This window comes from Sander vitreus, chromosome 17 (genome assembly GCF_031162955.1).
Source record: "Sander vitreus isolate 19-12246 chromosome 17, sanVit1, whole genome shotgun sequence".
Classification (NCBI taxonomy): domain Eukaryota; kingdom Metazoa; phylum Chordata; class Actinopteri; order Perciformes; family Percidae; genus Sander; species Sander vitreus.
The window spans coordinates 9,526,891-9,545,668 of record NC_135871.1 but is presented as its reverse complement, the minus strand read 5'-3'; the positions used below and the strand labels follow the sequence as shown (position 1 = coordinate 9,545,668).

At 41.8% G+C, this 18,778-nt stretch overlaps 1 protein-coding gene across 1 annotated transcript in view; it reads left to right on the top strand.

Moving 5' to 3' along the window:
- Nucleotides 1–18,778, top strand: part of cdh23 (cadherin-related 23) — a 176,752-nt gene that overhangs the window by 71,911 nt on the left and 86,063 nt on the right. The window contains exons 6-8 of the mRNA XM_078272533.1: nucleotides 1,471–1,665; nucleotides 1,777–1,905; nucleotides 5,449–5,527. Coding sequence (XP_078128659.1) covers nucleotides 1,471–1,665; nucleotides 1,777–1,905; nucleotides 5,449–5,527 — 403 coding nt within the window. The remainder of the gene's footprint in view (nucleotides 1–1,470; nucleotides 1,666–1,776; nucleotides 1,906–5,448; nucleotides 5,528–18,778) is intronic.

Here is an 18,778-nt window from a genome sequence, read left to right as displayed (position 1 = left end):
GGTTTGTATCTCCAATGTTGCTGCTCTGACACACAGCCCAGCTGAATTATGTAGTCTTGTACCTCTGTCACACCAATGACTATGGTTGGACCAGGAGGATTATCTGACCTGTGTTCAACTTTTCTTTTGTCAATTCAAACCAAGCTAGTCAACACAGGTTGATCCCTGATCATGACAATTCAGGTATGACCTGGGCCACAACCCCAGAGCGATGCATGCCTCACGTGCTGGAAAGGGGCGGGGCAGTTAACCCCCATATTCATTAAACAGCTAACTTTGTTGCACACTCCAGTACAGCTGTACACCACCAGAACTAGTGTTTTGTACTTGAATTCCTCATTGTACAGTAGGCCCTCTGCAGCTTGCAGTTTGAACTGCGGGCTCAGGCGAGCTACATAAGAAAGAGCGGAACGGATGTAACAATGGAACAAAAATACTGTTTTTTTTAAGCGTTGCGGTGACCTGTAACAATTGTGTCACGACTATGCGCCCTCATTTCCAATCAATGACATCAGTTTGTTCCCCGGTTGTTAGCGACCCTGGCCGTGTGTCATTCACATTGAAATCGACTTGCGTCCAACCCACATCTCGACATGGGTCGCAAAGCCAAGTCGGTCAATGTGGGTTTACCCTTTTGTACACAAAGTCAACCCTGGTTCAACACTGGTTGAGTCCTCAGTGTAAAAGGGCACTTGTTGTGTGTGCGTGAGTGAGTGACTGAATTTTAATTTTGTGGAAATCTATTCTTTTAAGGGAGAAGTAAAAAACTTCAGAGGTTTGATTCACCTGTGTTTAATATGTATCCTCTTTTGTCCATTTCGTATCCAGTATCGTAAATAGTAAGAACATACTGTTTGTGCTCTACAATTTGCCAGTTGGAGCCACTGAAGAATCGCTAAGTCAACCCTTTGGCCAGTAACAAGTCTTGTAAGGTCTGGCTACACCGCCTATTTATTCTAGGATAGGGGGGAAAAAAACGCTCTGGCTTGTTTGTATTTCTTTTAAACCAATCACAACCATCCTGCGTGGCGCTAAGCCCCGATAGCGGAGATAGTGAGAGGGGAGGGACTTAGCGCGCCTGATGTCAGTCATCCCAGCAATGTACAGACGTACACACTAACCAGTAACCAATCACGGGTGATCGAAGTAGCTATGTAAATCGCTGCAGGGGAAGAATAGGCACATTCACAGTCACAACAAGGACTAAATAAAATTGTAATCTGTGGTTGTTGGTAGTTAAGGCGTTTGTGTAAACCACATATAGTTAAGTCATAAGTTAAATCTTTACTTCATAAGTAGTATGTGAATACTCATCCTGAACCTTTTTTAACTTAAAAAATATTTGACTACAGTGTAAATCAGGACATGTATTCGGATCGTGTCTACCTTGCTGTTTTCCTGTACTCAATGCAGGTGTGTGTGTGTGTGTGTGTGTGTGTGTGTGTGTGTGTGCGCTCTACTGCCTTTCAGAACACACCTGTGGGCAGATCAGTTTTCATGGTGAACGCCACAGATCCAGACCAGGGCACTGGAGGCAGCGTTCTTTTCTCCTTCCAGCCTTCCTCTCCCTTCTTTTCCATCGACGGGGCCCGAGGCACCGTCACCGTCATCAAACCCCTGGACTACGAGACAACCTCGTCGTACCAGCTCACTGTCAACGCCACGGTCAGCACACACACATCACAGAAAATTTCTGTCTACATTAGCGCAGAACCAACACACCAAGTCAAATGAATGCACATGCATATACTGAACTTTTGTTTTTGTTTCTATCAGGATCAAGATAAAGTGAGACCTCTGTCCCGGCTTGCCAATTTAGCTATCACCATCACTGATGTCCAGGACATGGACCCCATTTTCACCAATCTGCCCTACAGTACCAACATAGAGGAAGACATTCCCCTGGTCAGTAATACAGTCCCACCTGACATCACACTGCCACAGTTTATATCCTATTCATGCAGCTTTTATGTGAAACCCTGTAATCTGTCCATTTCTTTCTCTCCCATCCTTCTCTGTTGCCAACTTATTTTTTTTTACCTCATTGCTCATCCCCAGCTCTTTGTGTTCCATGTTCATACTCCTCTTTGATTATTCAGGGGGTGTTTGGAGCAGTTGCAAGAGAAATATGGTTACAAATTGAGGCCTGAGTTATTATCAGGGCAGGATCTCACCTCTCATCCTCCCTCCTGAGCTTCCCTCCCAGGAAACACACACACACACACACACACACACACACACACACACACACACACACACACACACACACACACACACACACACACACACACACACAGAAATTATTGTGGGAGATTTAAAGTCTTGCTTTAGGGATGTGAGGCCTCTAGCAAAGGTCACTGTGGCTTTAGGATTTACTGTATCTCACCATCCTACCTCATGTGCTCATACTGCTGCATGTGTGTGTGAAGTATGAAGTCTTTGTATTGTATGAAGTACTAAGCAGTGAGTCTCACTATGACCTTACCTTTGTGTTTATTGCAAGTAGGTTTATAATGGCTATTTAATACACTGAGTGTCTGTTTCCCTGTACACTGTTATGTTCACTCCCCTGACTCTGCCCTCTAAACTTGGTTCCCAGGTGGCTAATGGTCCAGCTATTGATGTTTCCACTCGGGGGGGAGAGGGAATTACACACAGGGGCATAATACTGTCCGTCCTTATTTCTGTCTCTCTCTCTCACTATCAGTTTTATTCCGCCTCTCCCTAAGTCTCTCCCCTGACTCACCCATCCTACCCTACTCAAACACCCACCCGCACACATCCCTCGTCCCCAGCCTGCACGCGCTATAGTAGAAATGTCAAGTGCTACATTTGCATGCATGTTAACGGGCCATGACAGAGTCGACGCCCGGTGTCTCCCCGACTCTCTGATTCATCAACTGTCACCAGGAAGCTCACAAGGGGAGGGGGACTTGTGAGAGGGTAGAAAGAGAGAGGGAGATGTTGGGGTGAAATGGGAAAAGGTGGAAGGAGTTGGATGTAAAAAGTTAGATGATGAAATAAAGGTGGAGAAAGTTAAAAAGAGGGGCATTACGTTGGATCACAAAGTTGACATTGGTGAATGGATTTCAGATTTCTCAGAGCAGCTGAGCAGCGTTAAGCTTCAGTAATACTGCCTTGGAGTATTGACGCTCTTGCCTCTAACAGTAGGGGACAGTGTGTAATCCTGTTACTGCAACATTGTAGGAGGAGGTCACGGCAGGCTTGCAACCAAAATCTGTTACTGAGGCCATTTGACCTCACAACAGATACAGACAGGATAAGTGCTTAAAGTAAGACCGAAAGACACAACAATGCAGGCCAACAGTGCCACTGCTCTTGAAAACGCACACGCGCAGACACACACTTCCGATGCCCTCATGTGCTATTCTAACAGGCATGTGTCATTTCCATTAGACAGTGTTGGGCAGTGATAAGCCGAGGGCGTGCAGTGACAGAACGAGTGTCAACTGTTCTCAAGGCCCATGACATTTACACGTAAAGGGATATCAAACTTGGATCCCTGTCATAGGTCATTTCTCAAAGGTGTGAGTGCACACACACATACAACCCCCGCCCTCCACCCCCTCTGTTTCTGCCTCTGTCTTCCTCAGTTCCTGTCTGTTTCTCTGTGTCTTTCTTTTTCTCTAGCCAATCAACCCGTCATGTGTAGAAAACTTTGACAACGGAGTAGAAGAAAATATTTCTTTTTTCAGATGAAATCACAGGGCAGGGTTTTCGGCTGTTATAGATGTGAATCCATGCTGCTTGGACTGACGTTTAAGCTCCTTCTAGGACAAACACAATTTGGCTGTCAAATCAATGAGGAGAGAGAGAGAGAAAGGGAGAATGGGTTGGGGGGTAATACACTGTAATGCTAGAAAACGAAAGGATGAAGAGGGGGGTTGGCTTCGGTGTGTGTGTGTGTGTGTGTGTGTGTGTGTGTGCTTGTGTGTGTGTTTGCTTGCAGGAGAGGGAATGTATATTTGATGGTTGATTGAACATATTCCACTTGTGTGGACAGCTCGAGAATATTGCTCATATTACTTCAGCATCACCTCTTCTCCTCACTCTTTCTCTGTCCCTAAATCTTCCGTGTGTTTGGGTGTGTGTTTCCCTCTCAGCTAGTGATTGGTGTGAATCAGTCTCTCTGAAAGGCTTGTAATTGATTCTGCTGTAATTGGTCAATGACAGAAGATGCTTTGGCAGAAATGGAGCATAAACACGTCTTAGACACAATTTGCAGGATCAATGGGAGGCAGCTCGCTTGGTTGTGAGTGAGAGAGCTAAGGGGGGATGTGAGGGAGCAAAGGCGGGTAGGAGGAGGAGAGAAGGAAGGACATTGGGAAGTAGGGAGGGTCTCCCAATCTCTCACTGCAGCACAGGGTTTTTTTAAGTATCACCACCGTGTCTGATTGAGGCACGAAGGCTGGGAAAGCTCAGCAGATCAAAGACTTTTCAAACAGCTTTCTCTCTCTTTCTTTTTCAATTTTATTTAACCATCATACTGTGGTTTTGTCGAGTTGGGGACTGGAGAGTTTTGAAACAATGAAAGGAGAAATAAACCCCAATGAAATGCTATTAAAACACTCCATAATGCAAAATATGATAAAGGCCACTATCAAGGACAAAAACCATATAATAGGAGTCTGATTATTTCATTTGCCGATAGCTGCTTACTGTGATACTAGGTTTCTTGTCATTGGTAACAGGTCAGGTTAACCCTCTGAGGTCTAAGGGCATTTTCACATATCTTCTTAAATTTACCTTTTTAAGGTATTTGCATATAACTGATCCCCATGTGTTTCATATCAAAATGTTCAGGACAAACTCAGCTTTCTGTTTAGTGACGCCCACATTTTTTCAAGAGCAATGTGTAAAGAGATAAATTGGCGCTAAAGCTGAAACGTTGATGTTGGCCTTTTGAAGGTCTCGAATCTCTTTTGAAACCAAACCTTAAAGGTGCAGTAGGTAAGACTTATAAAACTAACTTTCTGTCATATTTGCTGAAACTGACCCTATGTTCCAGTAGAACTACATAAAGCAGTTCATTTAAAAAACAAAAACCAGCTCCTCTGGCACCACCTCCAGCCTGTAGTGCGATTTGCAAATTTGCAATTCTTTGGCTAAGTCCTGGATCTTCACAATCCTACCTGCAGCACCTTTAACTTATGATGTGTTGTATGGATTGTTTTGGTGCTTGAAATGAGTTTACCAAAGCCTTAGGTTATATATGATTAAATAGTAAATAAATGTCTGAAATTAAATTTTGTAATACTGCTTTTTGAGTAGAAGTTTTATCGAACATTGTTTGGACACACCGATGCGTCTTTCGTCCTCAGAGGGTTAAAGTGGAATCTACTGTAGAAATCCTTAAAATAAAATGTGACTGTGAAGAATACATGCAGCTTATACTCTGTGTGTGTGTGTGTGTGTGTGTTTCTGCAGGGATACGAAGTGCGGAAGATAACAGCCATTGACCAGGATCTTGGCCGACCGAGAGGCATCGGCTACACCATCATCTCAGGTCTGAGTCACATAATCAATCTGACATCCACAGCACAGAGAGGAGAATCGATCACTTCTTATCATAATCCCACAGCAATAATAGACAAGTCTCATCAAGCAACAGCAGTCAATAACCACAGAGAGCAGCCTCAGAATTGGAGCATAGGCTTGCCCGTAAGCAGTTATTAATCACGGTTTGGTGCAGTTGTGCGGAAGTCAGCCTTCATTTAGTGTTATCGTTCACATGTTGGCCCGTGCCATCAAGACAGGATTACGTTTTTTCAGAGTGACAAATTTAACCTTGTGCAGAAGAGTGTGATCCCGGGATTTTCTGTTGTTTCCTCCTTGTGTTGTTTGATTGTTTTATTAGATATGTCACACAAGCAGTTTGGGCAAAAGGCGCTGAGATAAAGTGTCCGTGCTAATGACCACCTTATTGGGCCTCCTCCTCATACAATCCATAGCTTGTGCTGGTGTTATTATATCTGTGAGTTTTACTTTAAAGGAGACGAGAGGAAGCTCCAGTTTGCGCAGTGCTGATAAGGTTATAATGGTGATCCTGCTTTAATATTCCTGAAGTGTTTTCTTACTGTACCTCTGCCAAGGATATGATGTTTGTGCCTGCCAGTTACTTTGACTGCCTGCAAGGAAGATATCTCAGAAACGCATGAACAGTTTCCCATAAAACTTGGTGGACAGATTTACCTTGTAGCAAGGATCTTAAAGTTAGATTTTTGGTGTTGATCCATATCTAGGATTGTCACTATTAAGTATCTTGTTAGTTAGCATTATCTATGTAATGACATGGACATACAGAAAAGATTCCAAATCCCTTTGGTAAGTTTGCAGGATGAAGAAATCAATTTAACAACCTTTTAATGACAGAAACTATTTTTTGGGGGAGTAACAGCAAGTGGGAAAAGTATCAGTGGAGGTATTGTTATTATGCGTACTGTTTTGTCTGTCCATGCTAAACCGTAATGTTTACATGTTTAATGTTTTGCTTAATGACACTTAACATGGCACAGTGTTACCAGGAGAGCATTCCTCATTAAGTTCTCCCTTTCAGATTTGAACTTAACAAAAACCTTTTAGTACGCTGCGCTGCACTGACCATTGTCACTGTTTGTGGAGCTTGTGTTGAACTCACATGGATAGATAAATGTGGCCACACAGATGTGAGTAAAGCTACGTTAAGCAAAAAGAGAGAAATTAACAAAGTATGTAGTAGGACACACTGAGTTTGCATACACCCTGGTGTTGTGATTCTAAATAGATTAAGTCAAAACTCAGATAAATGTAACTGTCATGTTCACACCGTACCCATTTATTCTTACTCACAGTAAGTTTGTAATGGAGTACGGCTAACTCGGTTAACACCACTCAGTAAAATGACAATAACAATCTTCTACGTTACTCCTTCTGTAGCATCTATTCAGCACCATCTGGTTTCTTTCTGGGTTTATATTTGTGCACACAAAGGTCAGAAGGTGAAATGTATAATGTTATTATATGGCTACTAACCACACATACTTCTCTATTAACTTGATTATCAAATAAGTCATGTAAACTTCAATGATTGGGAAATGATTGTACTTGAATTCTTACCCAAATCTGGGTTTTTGTGACCTATTTGTGTGCATTAAAACCACTGAATGTATATTTGTCATAGATCTCTTTCACCTCATATTTACTTATTTGATCCGCGATGTCCTCTGTGTGTTCTTGTCAAAAATGATCAGCAGACGGCAGGTTTAACAAGTTATTGTAAGATGCAGCAGTTTTTTTTTGCTTACCTCCCTAGTAAACTCCACATGCCTATTAAAGTGATACCAAACTTCTACAGTAGTACAAATAGTTTCTGACGAGGCATTAGAAAGTTTGTAACTACACCAGAAGTATATTTAAATAACACTTGCCTGATGGAAACTCCTCTCGGCTGCTATCGCGCGAGATCTCACACAGAACACAACATCTATTGCTTTTAAACCACAGCCGGGATATATACAACTGTGTGGCATCTTGTCCTATCTCCTCACGCTGCAGTAGCTGCTTCTGCTGTTCACTCGCTTGATTCTTCTTTACCAGTAGTCTCTTCCGGCAATAGATGTTGTGCTCTGTGCATGATCTTGCGGGGATCTCGCGCGATAACGTTATAACAACGGAAAAAAGCTTATGGGGGGTTGTTTGGCGCGAGGTCAAGATGCAAAGCAGCCTAGGGTGAAATTACTCCGAACCATCACTTTAAGATAAAACACAACATTTTTGACTCGGCAGTCCATACAATGATGTAATACCACTTTAATACCCCTGTAGGGTGTACATTTTAATCACAATCGACATTTTGATCCTGAAGGTCTAACAATCCCTTGAAGATGCGTCAGGTATGAAACATTGATGTGTGGTGAAAATAAACACCAGTTGGGAGGATTGCAGATCAACTGTATCCTTTAAACTCTGCATGCCCCCTGTCGATCCTAATAAGGCCAGGATGGAAGGACATTGGTGCCTCCAGTATTGCCAGCTGGCTGATAAGGGCTGGCGCTGCTTGATAAGCCTGCTGCACCATGGGAATTTTGTGTGATGAAGATATGCATTGTTCTGCCATCTGCTGAGTCACTGCCTGACCTCACCGCTGAATGAAGGAATTTGACTGTGTGTGTGTGCGCGTGCGCACAGTCATGTGTTATGTGTGAGTGTCTTCATTGCATGCGAGCACAGTCCACAGCCCGACCCACTTCTTCGTGGAGCTCACCGTAAACACTTTGCTCCCATTCAGTGCACACACCTACTCAGTCTTACTTACCATCTGCTGCCACATGTTGTATTGTTGTGTGTTTGTGTGTTGTGTTTGCTGCAAAGTTCAAGGGCTGAGTTAAGCTCTAGAGGAGAAGAGCATTAAAAAGACATTAATTAGGTGTTGCGATGTATTCCCAGTCGTTGCAAAATCAAGAGTTATAGCACCGCACTAAGCCCTTATGGAGATGGAGCCTGTAGGCTTGATAAAATCATTATAAGTGTGATAGATAATGGAAGTTGAAGGGTGATGTGGTGCCAGTAGATAAAGGTGGGAGGGTAAGGTTGTCAGATGATTGTGTGTGTGTGTGTGTGTGTGTGTGTGTGTGTGTGTGTGCGCACGCACTTGTACATGTGTACTTTTGCGTATGTCTCTGTCTTTTAAGGCTCATGTCCTCTGCTGCGTCAGATTAGTGTGAGGGCGCGCTTGTTTGCAGACTCAAGTGTGACTCTGCCTTAAATGCCTTCCCGCTCCTCGCCTCGAGTGTCCTCAGAGAGTGTGGCTCACTCCGGCGGGACTCGTCTCATTACTTCAGTAATTAAGATAAACGAGGTTTTAATTGCGGCTGTGATTTATGCTAATGATTGTGGGACTCAAGATGAGGATTTCCTCTCCCTCCTCCAATCAGAGGGCGGATCTGGGATTTGATGTGTACAAGAGATAGAATCACAGCACTGCTCTGCCTCCAATGTTGCAGTTGTTATTGTTTGTTATGATGGTGGAGATTATGGAGGGCAGGTCTGATGGTAAATCCCTGGTCCACGGGGTATGATGTATCCCTTATTGGACCTCCGACCTACTGGTCTCATTATATCTCTAAGCTCAGTACTGATCAGAGCTATCTGTAGGCTTTTTGCTACTAAGATTTTATTTTCAGACTGCTCCAACAATTCTTGGTTGCCCTAAACAAACATACGTTGTATCATTGTTGATGCTGCTATAATTGCTTCTTATATCTTGCATAAAACAGTGACATCCAAATGTGCATTTAATACATACATAGTAAACACCCTGGCACGTCTCAATTGTGATTCACAGTATAATTATTATTATTATTATTAATTATCAAGGCCTAAAGACCAGCTTAAAAGCTGTATTAATCCTGTGATGTATGCTTGCAAAACTGTTGAAACAAACAAAAAATAATAGTTTATTAATTTCTAATCCACCAGTAATCATGTTAGTATGTCTTAGATTGCTGAGAGGCATGCTGGACTGAAATTAAATCAAGGCTGTTGAGAGATTTTTGTGATGAATAAATTTGTAATTTCTGCAAGCCTTTTTTTTTCAGGAAAGAAGTGCAGAGTCACTGTCAAACCATTATTGATCAGACAAGAGTTAAAAAGGTGCTCTGGCCTTTATCACTTTTACCTAGTTGTCTACTGGTACTGCTTATGTTTGGCCAAATATTTGATATGTGATAAAAAAAAATTAAATAAATACGCTTCCCTTGATCTAAAAATCTCACCTAAAAGGACTTAACATCTTCTGTGTAATGAAATGGGATGTTCCCTTCATTACATTTTCTTATTTAGTCACTCATTTGGCCACTGGCAATATTATGTTGTGTGATGCTTTTTACAGTTGCTCTAAATGTGCACTAAAGACCTGTTTAAAGGTTCTGGTCGAGGCTCATGCTGCTAATATACTCATTAGGAAATGCAGGGAGGATAGCAAAATAATTTAACAGGTGTGCAGGTATCTCTGTGTTGAGTATCAACCACTTGTTCAGGGAATCGATAGCTACTTGCTCAGTCTTGTTTCACTGGTTGCTATGACTCCCTGTCGATGTAAATTACCTTTTCCCAAAACACTTCTAGTCTTACACCAGCATGATCTCCATTTTGACCCAAGTTTGTACATGTTTTAGAACAATAACTATCAGAAATAAACTTACTAGCTCAACTGAGGGTTAAAAACTGTAAAGAATCATTTTTAGGAAATGGTCAGTCATGTATATCAACTTTGTTTCTCTTGATTTGACTGGCATAAAGGTTAGAGAAGGTGTGTGGTTGTTCACAGGGATACATTTTTACAAAAGGTAAAGACCAAATATGTATAGTGTGTATAGATCAGGGGTATTTAATTCAAATGTAAAGAGGTCCAGTTACTAAAATGTCCTCCAAGCAAAGGTCCGAACCTCCATAATGTCTAAATTGTGACCTATAGTCTACCCCTATGTCTATCAGATAAAAACAACGTACATTTCCAGAAAAATTTCAACAATATTCATTGTCAATTTTCAAAGGATACTTTTAACATACAGACACATTGAACTTGTATGTAAAAGAAATGGCTATCTTTACAATAAATAAAATGAGTCCTAACACAATGAACGTAAGGTTTACATTTCAAGTAAAAGACATGCAGTCATCTCTCTCACATCCCTCTTAAGCTGTTCGTCCAGCAAACTGTCCAGTCATTTGGATTTGATTGGCTCAGTTGAGTGAAGCTATTGTCTTGTTAACTAGATTAGTTGGGCTATCTATAGCCGCGACTGAAAAAAACGCTCAGTGAAGATTATTATTTATTCTCATCATTTTTTCAGGAATTAGTCACGGGTCTGAATAGAACTGTCACTTGGTCCGAGTCCGCCTGCAGCCCTCCATTTAGTGATGCCCAGGATAGGCCCTTAGTGGTTTTAGTGGGCTTTTGCAATGAGTTTGTATTTACATGTACAGTGTATTACACCTCAGCTTTTGGCCAACAATTGGAGCAACGAACAATCCCAAATCAGACATTATCCACTCAAACCCACACCTGAGGACGACCAAGGCAGAAGCACAGCCTCGGTCAGTCTTATTGACACCAAGGACCCATGGGCGTAAATCTGATCTAACAGTAGGGGGGGACAATAAACATAAAATTTCTGAAGAGCAATTTTTGAAGGGGACACAAATAAAACTAAATAAACTTTACCTCTCTAAAAACAGCTTGGCTATCTGTGATTCTTATTACAGAGAGTTAGAGGGCAACAAGTCTTGTCCAAGAGTATTGCTGTCTGTTAGGATAAGAGTTAAGCCCTCGTGTAAACTTTGTGTAGCCTCTCCACTGTGCTATGTGATGATAGTGTAAGAACAAGCTGAATAAAAGTCAGTCTTGCGTCTCACAGAATGAAAGGACATCCTCTAAGCCTTTCATATCAGCCTCTTGTTTATCTGTGTGTGCTTGTTTCTATCTCTTTTGTCATATACAACCACAACTAATCCCATTTTAAGCCTTTTTCCATCGTTACCCTTTTCTTTCCTTTTAGATGATTCTTTCTCTTTCATTGCATCGTCTCCGTGTTGGGAAACTGCAGCAAAGAAATTGTCCCAAAGCCAGCCAACTCCTAGTTCTCACATTCTCTTGCCTGACCTGACCGCATTGGATTTTAATTTGCAGCAACCCAAGCAGTATAATTGTCTAAATTGATAAATGACGATTACTCAATTTTTCTATTTACTAAAAAAAGATCCTACACACATATTGCACTGACCCAGTGTAGCCACAGGTATCCTCTGACTTGAATGGCCTTTGTCTGGGACACCATGGCATACAGCATGGCACCCTGTCTCTGCCACTGCAACAGGAGTGAGACGGGCGACCCTGTCCAGTGCAATGATCTGAGGGAGATGTCTGGCCTCCTAGTATACAGGTCAGACCGCAATGGCCACGCCATTTCCCGCCTAGACAAACTGATAAGTACTAAAGGCGATTATTTTCCCTCGTCTGCGTTTTCACACATATCTCTATCCTTCAGTGCTGCTGCACCCTGATGCTCTGATTTCATACTACCTAACTCGTATCAGCAGGCATACTTTAATATGGACAAGGCTAATGCCTGTTATTCTATGGGGAGCTTATTGTGACTGCTGCATCGCTGGGATTTCTCCCAGTTTTCAATTAGACGCTCCGAGGCTCTCCGCAGACTGTTTCTATGTAATCTCTTCGAGAAGGCAGATAGTCTGCGGGAACCTGATCACAACACAATTCAAAGTCTTGTCGCCTCTAGTGGAGCCTAGCAGTTGTGTTCACAATCTCAAGTCCAGACCTCACTGGGCTATGATATAGGTATCATACAGCAGGTTTCCTCATTTGATCATTTTCTCTTCATTCACTTGATTTGTTTCTTCAGTCAGCCCATGTCCCACAGTTACATGCACTTCACAATTCATACTAGAAATTCAGATTAATATCAGACATTAAGCTGTGTGTATATATGTTAAAGTAAACGAGCAACAATGAAGAAAATAAAATTACATTTACCAAGGTTCAGTCAGAAGCATCCGTTCTGCCCTTAATCTCATAAATTCTTTGTTGTCCTCTCATAGCAAAAAATGATATCCCTAACATATATATTCCAGCTTTATCTATTGGTGTTAGAGGTTCTTCTTTTTTCATTTATCTATGGGATAAAGGGGATACTGCTGGCTTTGAGAAACGTTATCCTAAGCTATCTGCTTCTAAACAAGCACATTTCCAGATGCCAAACCCAATTTCCTCTGCCTGTGTCTTCCAGCCAGCTGTTGTTTTGTACAGAGCATGCAGAAACAGATTTGGTATCGTCTAGCAAGCTGCAAAAAAAAAATCAGAAAGGAGGGTAAATCCCAAGTAGTTTAGTCTGCACTTACAGACACAAATTCTCACACACACGTGCACACACAAAGTGAAGAGATAAGGCCACACTGCCAGCTCAAAGTTCTGTTGAAAGGAGAAAATGTGACACCTTGAGCTGGCAGATCAAAGCCAGCAATCAATAGTTTGATTATTTTCCATGAGAGCAGAAGATTGTGGATCAATACTTTTGTCTGTGACCAGGTTGAGAATCAGTTTAGCTTTTACTGCAGACTCTGGAAATGACGTAAACGTGGGAAGCACTCAGGAATCTGTAGTACAGTGTGTTCTAAGTAAGTGCAATAATGAGAGGATCATTACTCAGAGAGAAGAGGTGAGATGTTGCTGATGCAGAGACCCATGTGCAGTGGGGCCACAGATGAAGAGCGTTAATTGTTACCCACCCTACAGGAATGTTAACATAATTTAAATGATTACAACACATTACACGTTCTAAACTGTATCCCTATCCTCTCTGACATTTTCTGTCATGTTTGAGGTTTTTTTGAAGTAACATCCAAGAGTTTTATAATTCAAATCTCTTGACACACCAGTTTCAAAGTTGAATTCAGTTTAACTTTGATCTGCAATGCTGTTTTGGAAAATCAGGGCAGTGTGTGCAATTATGGCAGCAGTCTCCATTGGATTAACGTTCTCTGCACAATGTCGCACTGTCTTGTAGTTACACTCCTTTACAAAAGCAGACACCATTTTGTCACAAGGTGGAGGTAGCCATGAAAGTAACACTTCTCCATTCCAAAATCAAGAGAAATGTAGGAATGGAGTGTAAAAGAAGAGAAGTGTTACTTTCATGGCTACCTCCACTATGGAATGCCTTTTAATTCAATCTCGAATAAATGAATATAATGAATATATAAATGTAAATATCAATATATTAATGAGTCAGTATATTTCAATAAATGATTAGGTTTTACTTGTATTTCATAATGTCACATTTATTTATTTTAGGGGCTTTTATTTCACATTGTTAGATTTATTCGGCTCTGCTCGGTCTGCGGAGCTGGCGTGACCCGCTCTCCTCCTTGCAAAGCGGTCTCATCGGCGGGGACTGCACTAGCTAGTTAGCCTAGCAACCAGACGAATCTGCCGAGCTTATGTTTTATTTCCTCTGGCACATAGTGATATGCTGGCGATGCCAGGCTACTAGCTAGTTGCTTTTAGTCTGAGGCTGTGAGATAGCCATGCCCCTTCATTTGAATATAAGAAGTGAAAATAGAGGGAAATAAATAAATGTGACATTATGAAATAAACGTAGAAAAAAAATAGGCATATTTATTCATTTATGTACTTAATTATTTAATATTGAATAAAACGGCATCCCATACTCCTGGATGCAGTAGGAGGAGCTGCTAGTCGTAGCTGAGTCACCCGAGGCCTGTACTACGAAGCAAGATTTGGCGTTAACGAGGTAACTTCAGGTTCAACCCAGGGTTTTCTGTATCACGAAGGTGGATCAGTGGTTACCGGGTTCAATCGCTGTGGTAACTTACGCTGAACACCTAACCTGGTCGGAAAGTTGGAGATTAGAGATCAACCGGTGTAAAAGCACCGCCTCCTGACCAATCAATACTCGATTGATAATGGCATCACCGTTCTTAGAAGATCAGGCGGAGCTCGGTGCGCAGAGAGAGAGAGAGAGAGAGAGAGAGAGAGAGAGAGAGGCGCGCGCTCATAAAAGTTAAAACATTTAGAGACCGACAACCCCGTTAACATTCCTTGATGGGTACTATGAAATATATAGACTTTAATGTGAGGAAATTACATATCTGCTATTTGTCGGCTTCTTGAGCCGTGTGTTGCCAATGCGCACAGCGGTTTGAATTATGTTTTCATATATTTTATTTGATCTCACGATCGCTTCCACTGCCAGGGTTGCAACTGAAATAATAGGCTAAAGCAACGGCAGTTTATGGAAAGCAAAAGTGTAATTATGGTCAGATCTAGTGCCTGACTGATGAGGAAGTGATATTGATCAGTCCCTCCAGGATTTCGCGATGTCATGATCGCGCTAATTCACGCGAATTCAACCAATCACCGCAAATTTGGTGCGACTCGCAATTTTGACCAATCACCGCAACTTTTCCGCACATTTGACCAATAACCTGAAGTTTCCCGCGACTGCAACCAATCACAGCAGTCCCACGTGCACTCTGAGAGCCAATGACCAATCGGGAGTGAGAACGGGTTGATCATTTCCTTGTTTTTGATATGAAGACGAGACGTGTGTGACTCATTTACGAACAAAACGTACAGCGAAAGACCGTGCAAAACATTTCAGACCGTCCGATACATTTTAACGTCAATGTAGACTTTAATGATTTAAAAGTCGCTGAAGTTGCTGCCGTTTCAATCCTGGCTGTCGGCTCTCTGCAGCGGGTGGAGCTACTGCTCCGTACCCCCTGCGACTGACACTTGCACACACACAAACACACACAGACACACACACAAACAACACACACACGGTGAATGCAGGAGAAAAAGATGAGACGACGCAATGATCTAAATTGAGGACAGCGACGCTCGTTATTGTAAGTGCAATGATAAGTTAAAGTCAGTATTATCAAACCGTATGAAGGTGTGTCCCAGGCCAGGTTAGGAAAATAACTAACAATGTAAAGATCAACATGCCACGAACACATATGTTCAAATTTGATTGATTCAATAAATTATTTTTTTGTCTTAAACCCACCAGCCATTTTCATATTATACCAACATTTGCAGCATCCTGAGCCTTTTTGGTAAGGTTACTAGGAAAACTCAGCCCAGAGTAGTTTTATTCTCCCCAAAACAAGTTTCCTTTTTATTTTGAAAGAACTATACAAAAAAAAAATCGCAACTTTCACTGTCTCCCACAACGTCATTGCAACAAACATACAAAAGACATCGCAACTTTTATCGCAATTTTTTACAAAAGCTCCCGCGAAATCAGGCATTTTGGGCCGCAACAATTTCAAAAAAAAGGCCGCGAAATCCTGGAGGGACTGATTGATAAGTGATTTACGCATCTACAGCGTCGGCTATTTTTTGCCAGCTTTCCTCCTGTTTTAGGAAGCAGCGACTGTATTGCGTTTTGCCTGTAAAACCGTGTCTGTGTTCTGTGTAGAATTATAGTTTGCTCTTCTTGTTTAAAATATGCGGCTCTGGTAGATGTTTGCGATTGGTCGTGCTGCGCAAACACCGCGTCTTTTATGTGAACGCGCTCGCCACTGGATTGGGAAACCCTGGGTTGATTGAACTAGTTGTTAACCAGCGTTGTGACACAGCTTATGCGGGACCGCGGTTGTTAGGGTTAGTGAAGCCAGGTAACTGAAAGAAATCCAGCACATGTTTATCTTGATTCGTAGTACAGGCCTCTGAACCTCCTCAAAAACATCAGAAGTGCATCTTTCCGCTATGTCAACCACACAGAGGCCCAATCCCAATGTCCACACTCATGGCCTCATTGCCTGAGAGATAACCCACAATTTAAAGCGTTGTGTGACGTTAAAACACAGGGTTACCAGGGGAAGCCTGGAAGCGTTAAAACAAACGTCAAACAATGACTGTCACATGGGTGTTCAGCCAGGCTTATTGGGTGCGCTGGTATGCCTACATTTAGACAGAAACTACATTTAACAATGATTTAAGATGGTATTAAAAAACACATTCATTTAGAGAAATGCAAGCTTAGGTTATATTACACACCTAGTTTATTCATCAACACTTCTTTTCATTTTGCTTAATGATGCCGTTTTGACAAAAACAAATAATTTGACAATTACCTCTCTTCCACTCTGTAAAGGGCCATCCACACCAAGAACAATAAATATTACCATAACTATAATGCTGCTGAACAATAACGTACTGTAAACATTGGCGTCAAGCACGCACTGCACACTCCAGCTGTTAATAATACAGTACATAATACACTAATACGGCAAAAGTACAATAAAATGATGTTAGAACGATTTTCAAAAAAATATTTATAGTTATCGTTATAGTTATTGTTTTTGTGATACCTGGGCAGAAAAGGAAGTTGCTTTCATCCGCCATGTATTGTTTTAGATTTTAGAATATTTGTCCTTGAACCTTTTTTGAAGAAAAACTTTTGATGAAACTAGTTCATTGAGTATTCATGAAATGCAGCTCGTCTGCCAATGGCAAGACACCCACAGGGCCATTATAACTGCATCATACACACAAAAACACGTGTGTGTGTGTGTGTGTGTGTGAGAGAGAGCAAGTCAGTGTATTTGAGAAGCTGTTCGTTTAAATTTAGAAGTGAGTGTAGTTTAAAGACAATAACTAAAACCTCATCATCAACATGATTTGCCTGTAGGCGTAATCCTTAAAAGTGACACTAATTTGTGTACATTTAGCAAAATACACAAAATCTTAGCCTCAAGACAGCACTGGCTGCATGCCACATCACATTACTAAAATGTTCCAGCGCCCCCATGGTGTTGTCACAAACTAGAGAAAACAGTTGTCACTGGCTTAGTCATGGCGATTACACTTGGAGAACTCCTGCTTCAGCTGTCCTCAAAAGCTCATTGCTCGGAGAAAGTCATTGTCCTCCACTTGTTGCATGCCCGATTGAACTCATCAGATGATCAAATGCCTTATTTCTTCTGTTCTCTTGGGCAATCCCCACATAATAACTACACATGTATGTTTTTCACTTGTGCGACTCAATACACTCCGTCTCTCCCATTTCTAGCCTCTCTATTTTTTCCCTCTTTGTCTCTGCTCTCACTCTTTTCTGGAGGAGAGAATGTCAATGAGCTAACTGTTGTCAGTAAATGAGCCTTCATTTCATTGTTCATGACACAAGAATTTAAATGTGTTTGTCAATAGATAATATGAAATCCACACCCGTGCTTTTCTTTATGCTTTGGTAATACTCAGATTATTCAAAGTGGCAAATTATTTGGATTACTTTTATCTCGTAAATGTAGTGCTAGCTATTGCACACATACTACCTATGCACCACAAGGAAATAACGGCTGTGTGTGTGTGTGCGTGCATTTAAGTGTGTACTTCACACTAGACAAAATCATGGCATGGTTTCTCATTTTCCAGTCCAGTACTGTCGGTAATGTGAGTGCATGGCTTATCCCCCGGAGTCTCACATCATAGAATCAAACTCTGCCAGTTAGCACCCTATCTACATAAGAATTCAGAATAGAAATATCTTAACACACATGGAACACATAAGCACCTCCACTAAATATAAATATCAAATGCAGCAATTTCCATCCCCCTGGGGTTCTAATCACAAGGTCCTGGCAGATCACTGGAGAACAGTTTCTATCAGCAATTAGAATATGATTATATTTTCCTCTCAGTGGGACCCGTGAGTCACTGTGTAATTTCAGTCTGTCTCTCTGGTCAAGCTCGACACAGCAGAGCTGAGGAGGAAGGCCTTTCTGTGGCTCCTGATGCAGTGAGTCAAAGCCTCTTTACCGGATGCATACAAAGAGTAGAACAAACAGTCTGCGGTTACTGTGCACATGTACATTACAGCAGGTGTGTGTGATTGTGTATAAACGCCACTCCTCCCTTGTCTAGGTGAGTTCCCAGTCGTCCGGGTAAGGAGCGGCTGTTGGAGTAGCTTGGCATGCAAGTCAGGCCACTGAAGCTGACAAACCAATTTAGAGGCGTGATGCCCACACTGAGTGGGTCTGAGTCCCTGAAGATCGTTACCCTCCACTACCACCAATCATTATCAACATCAACCTCCTGCCTGCCCCTCCAGTCCAGGCAAAACCAGAAATGTTGCAATAATTGTTGTGTCAGCTCATTTTCACTGGTGCATGGTGTAAAATGACTTGTTTTGGCATTGTCTTTTTCTGTCAGACAAACTGATACACTTAA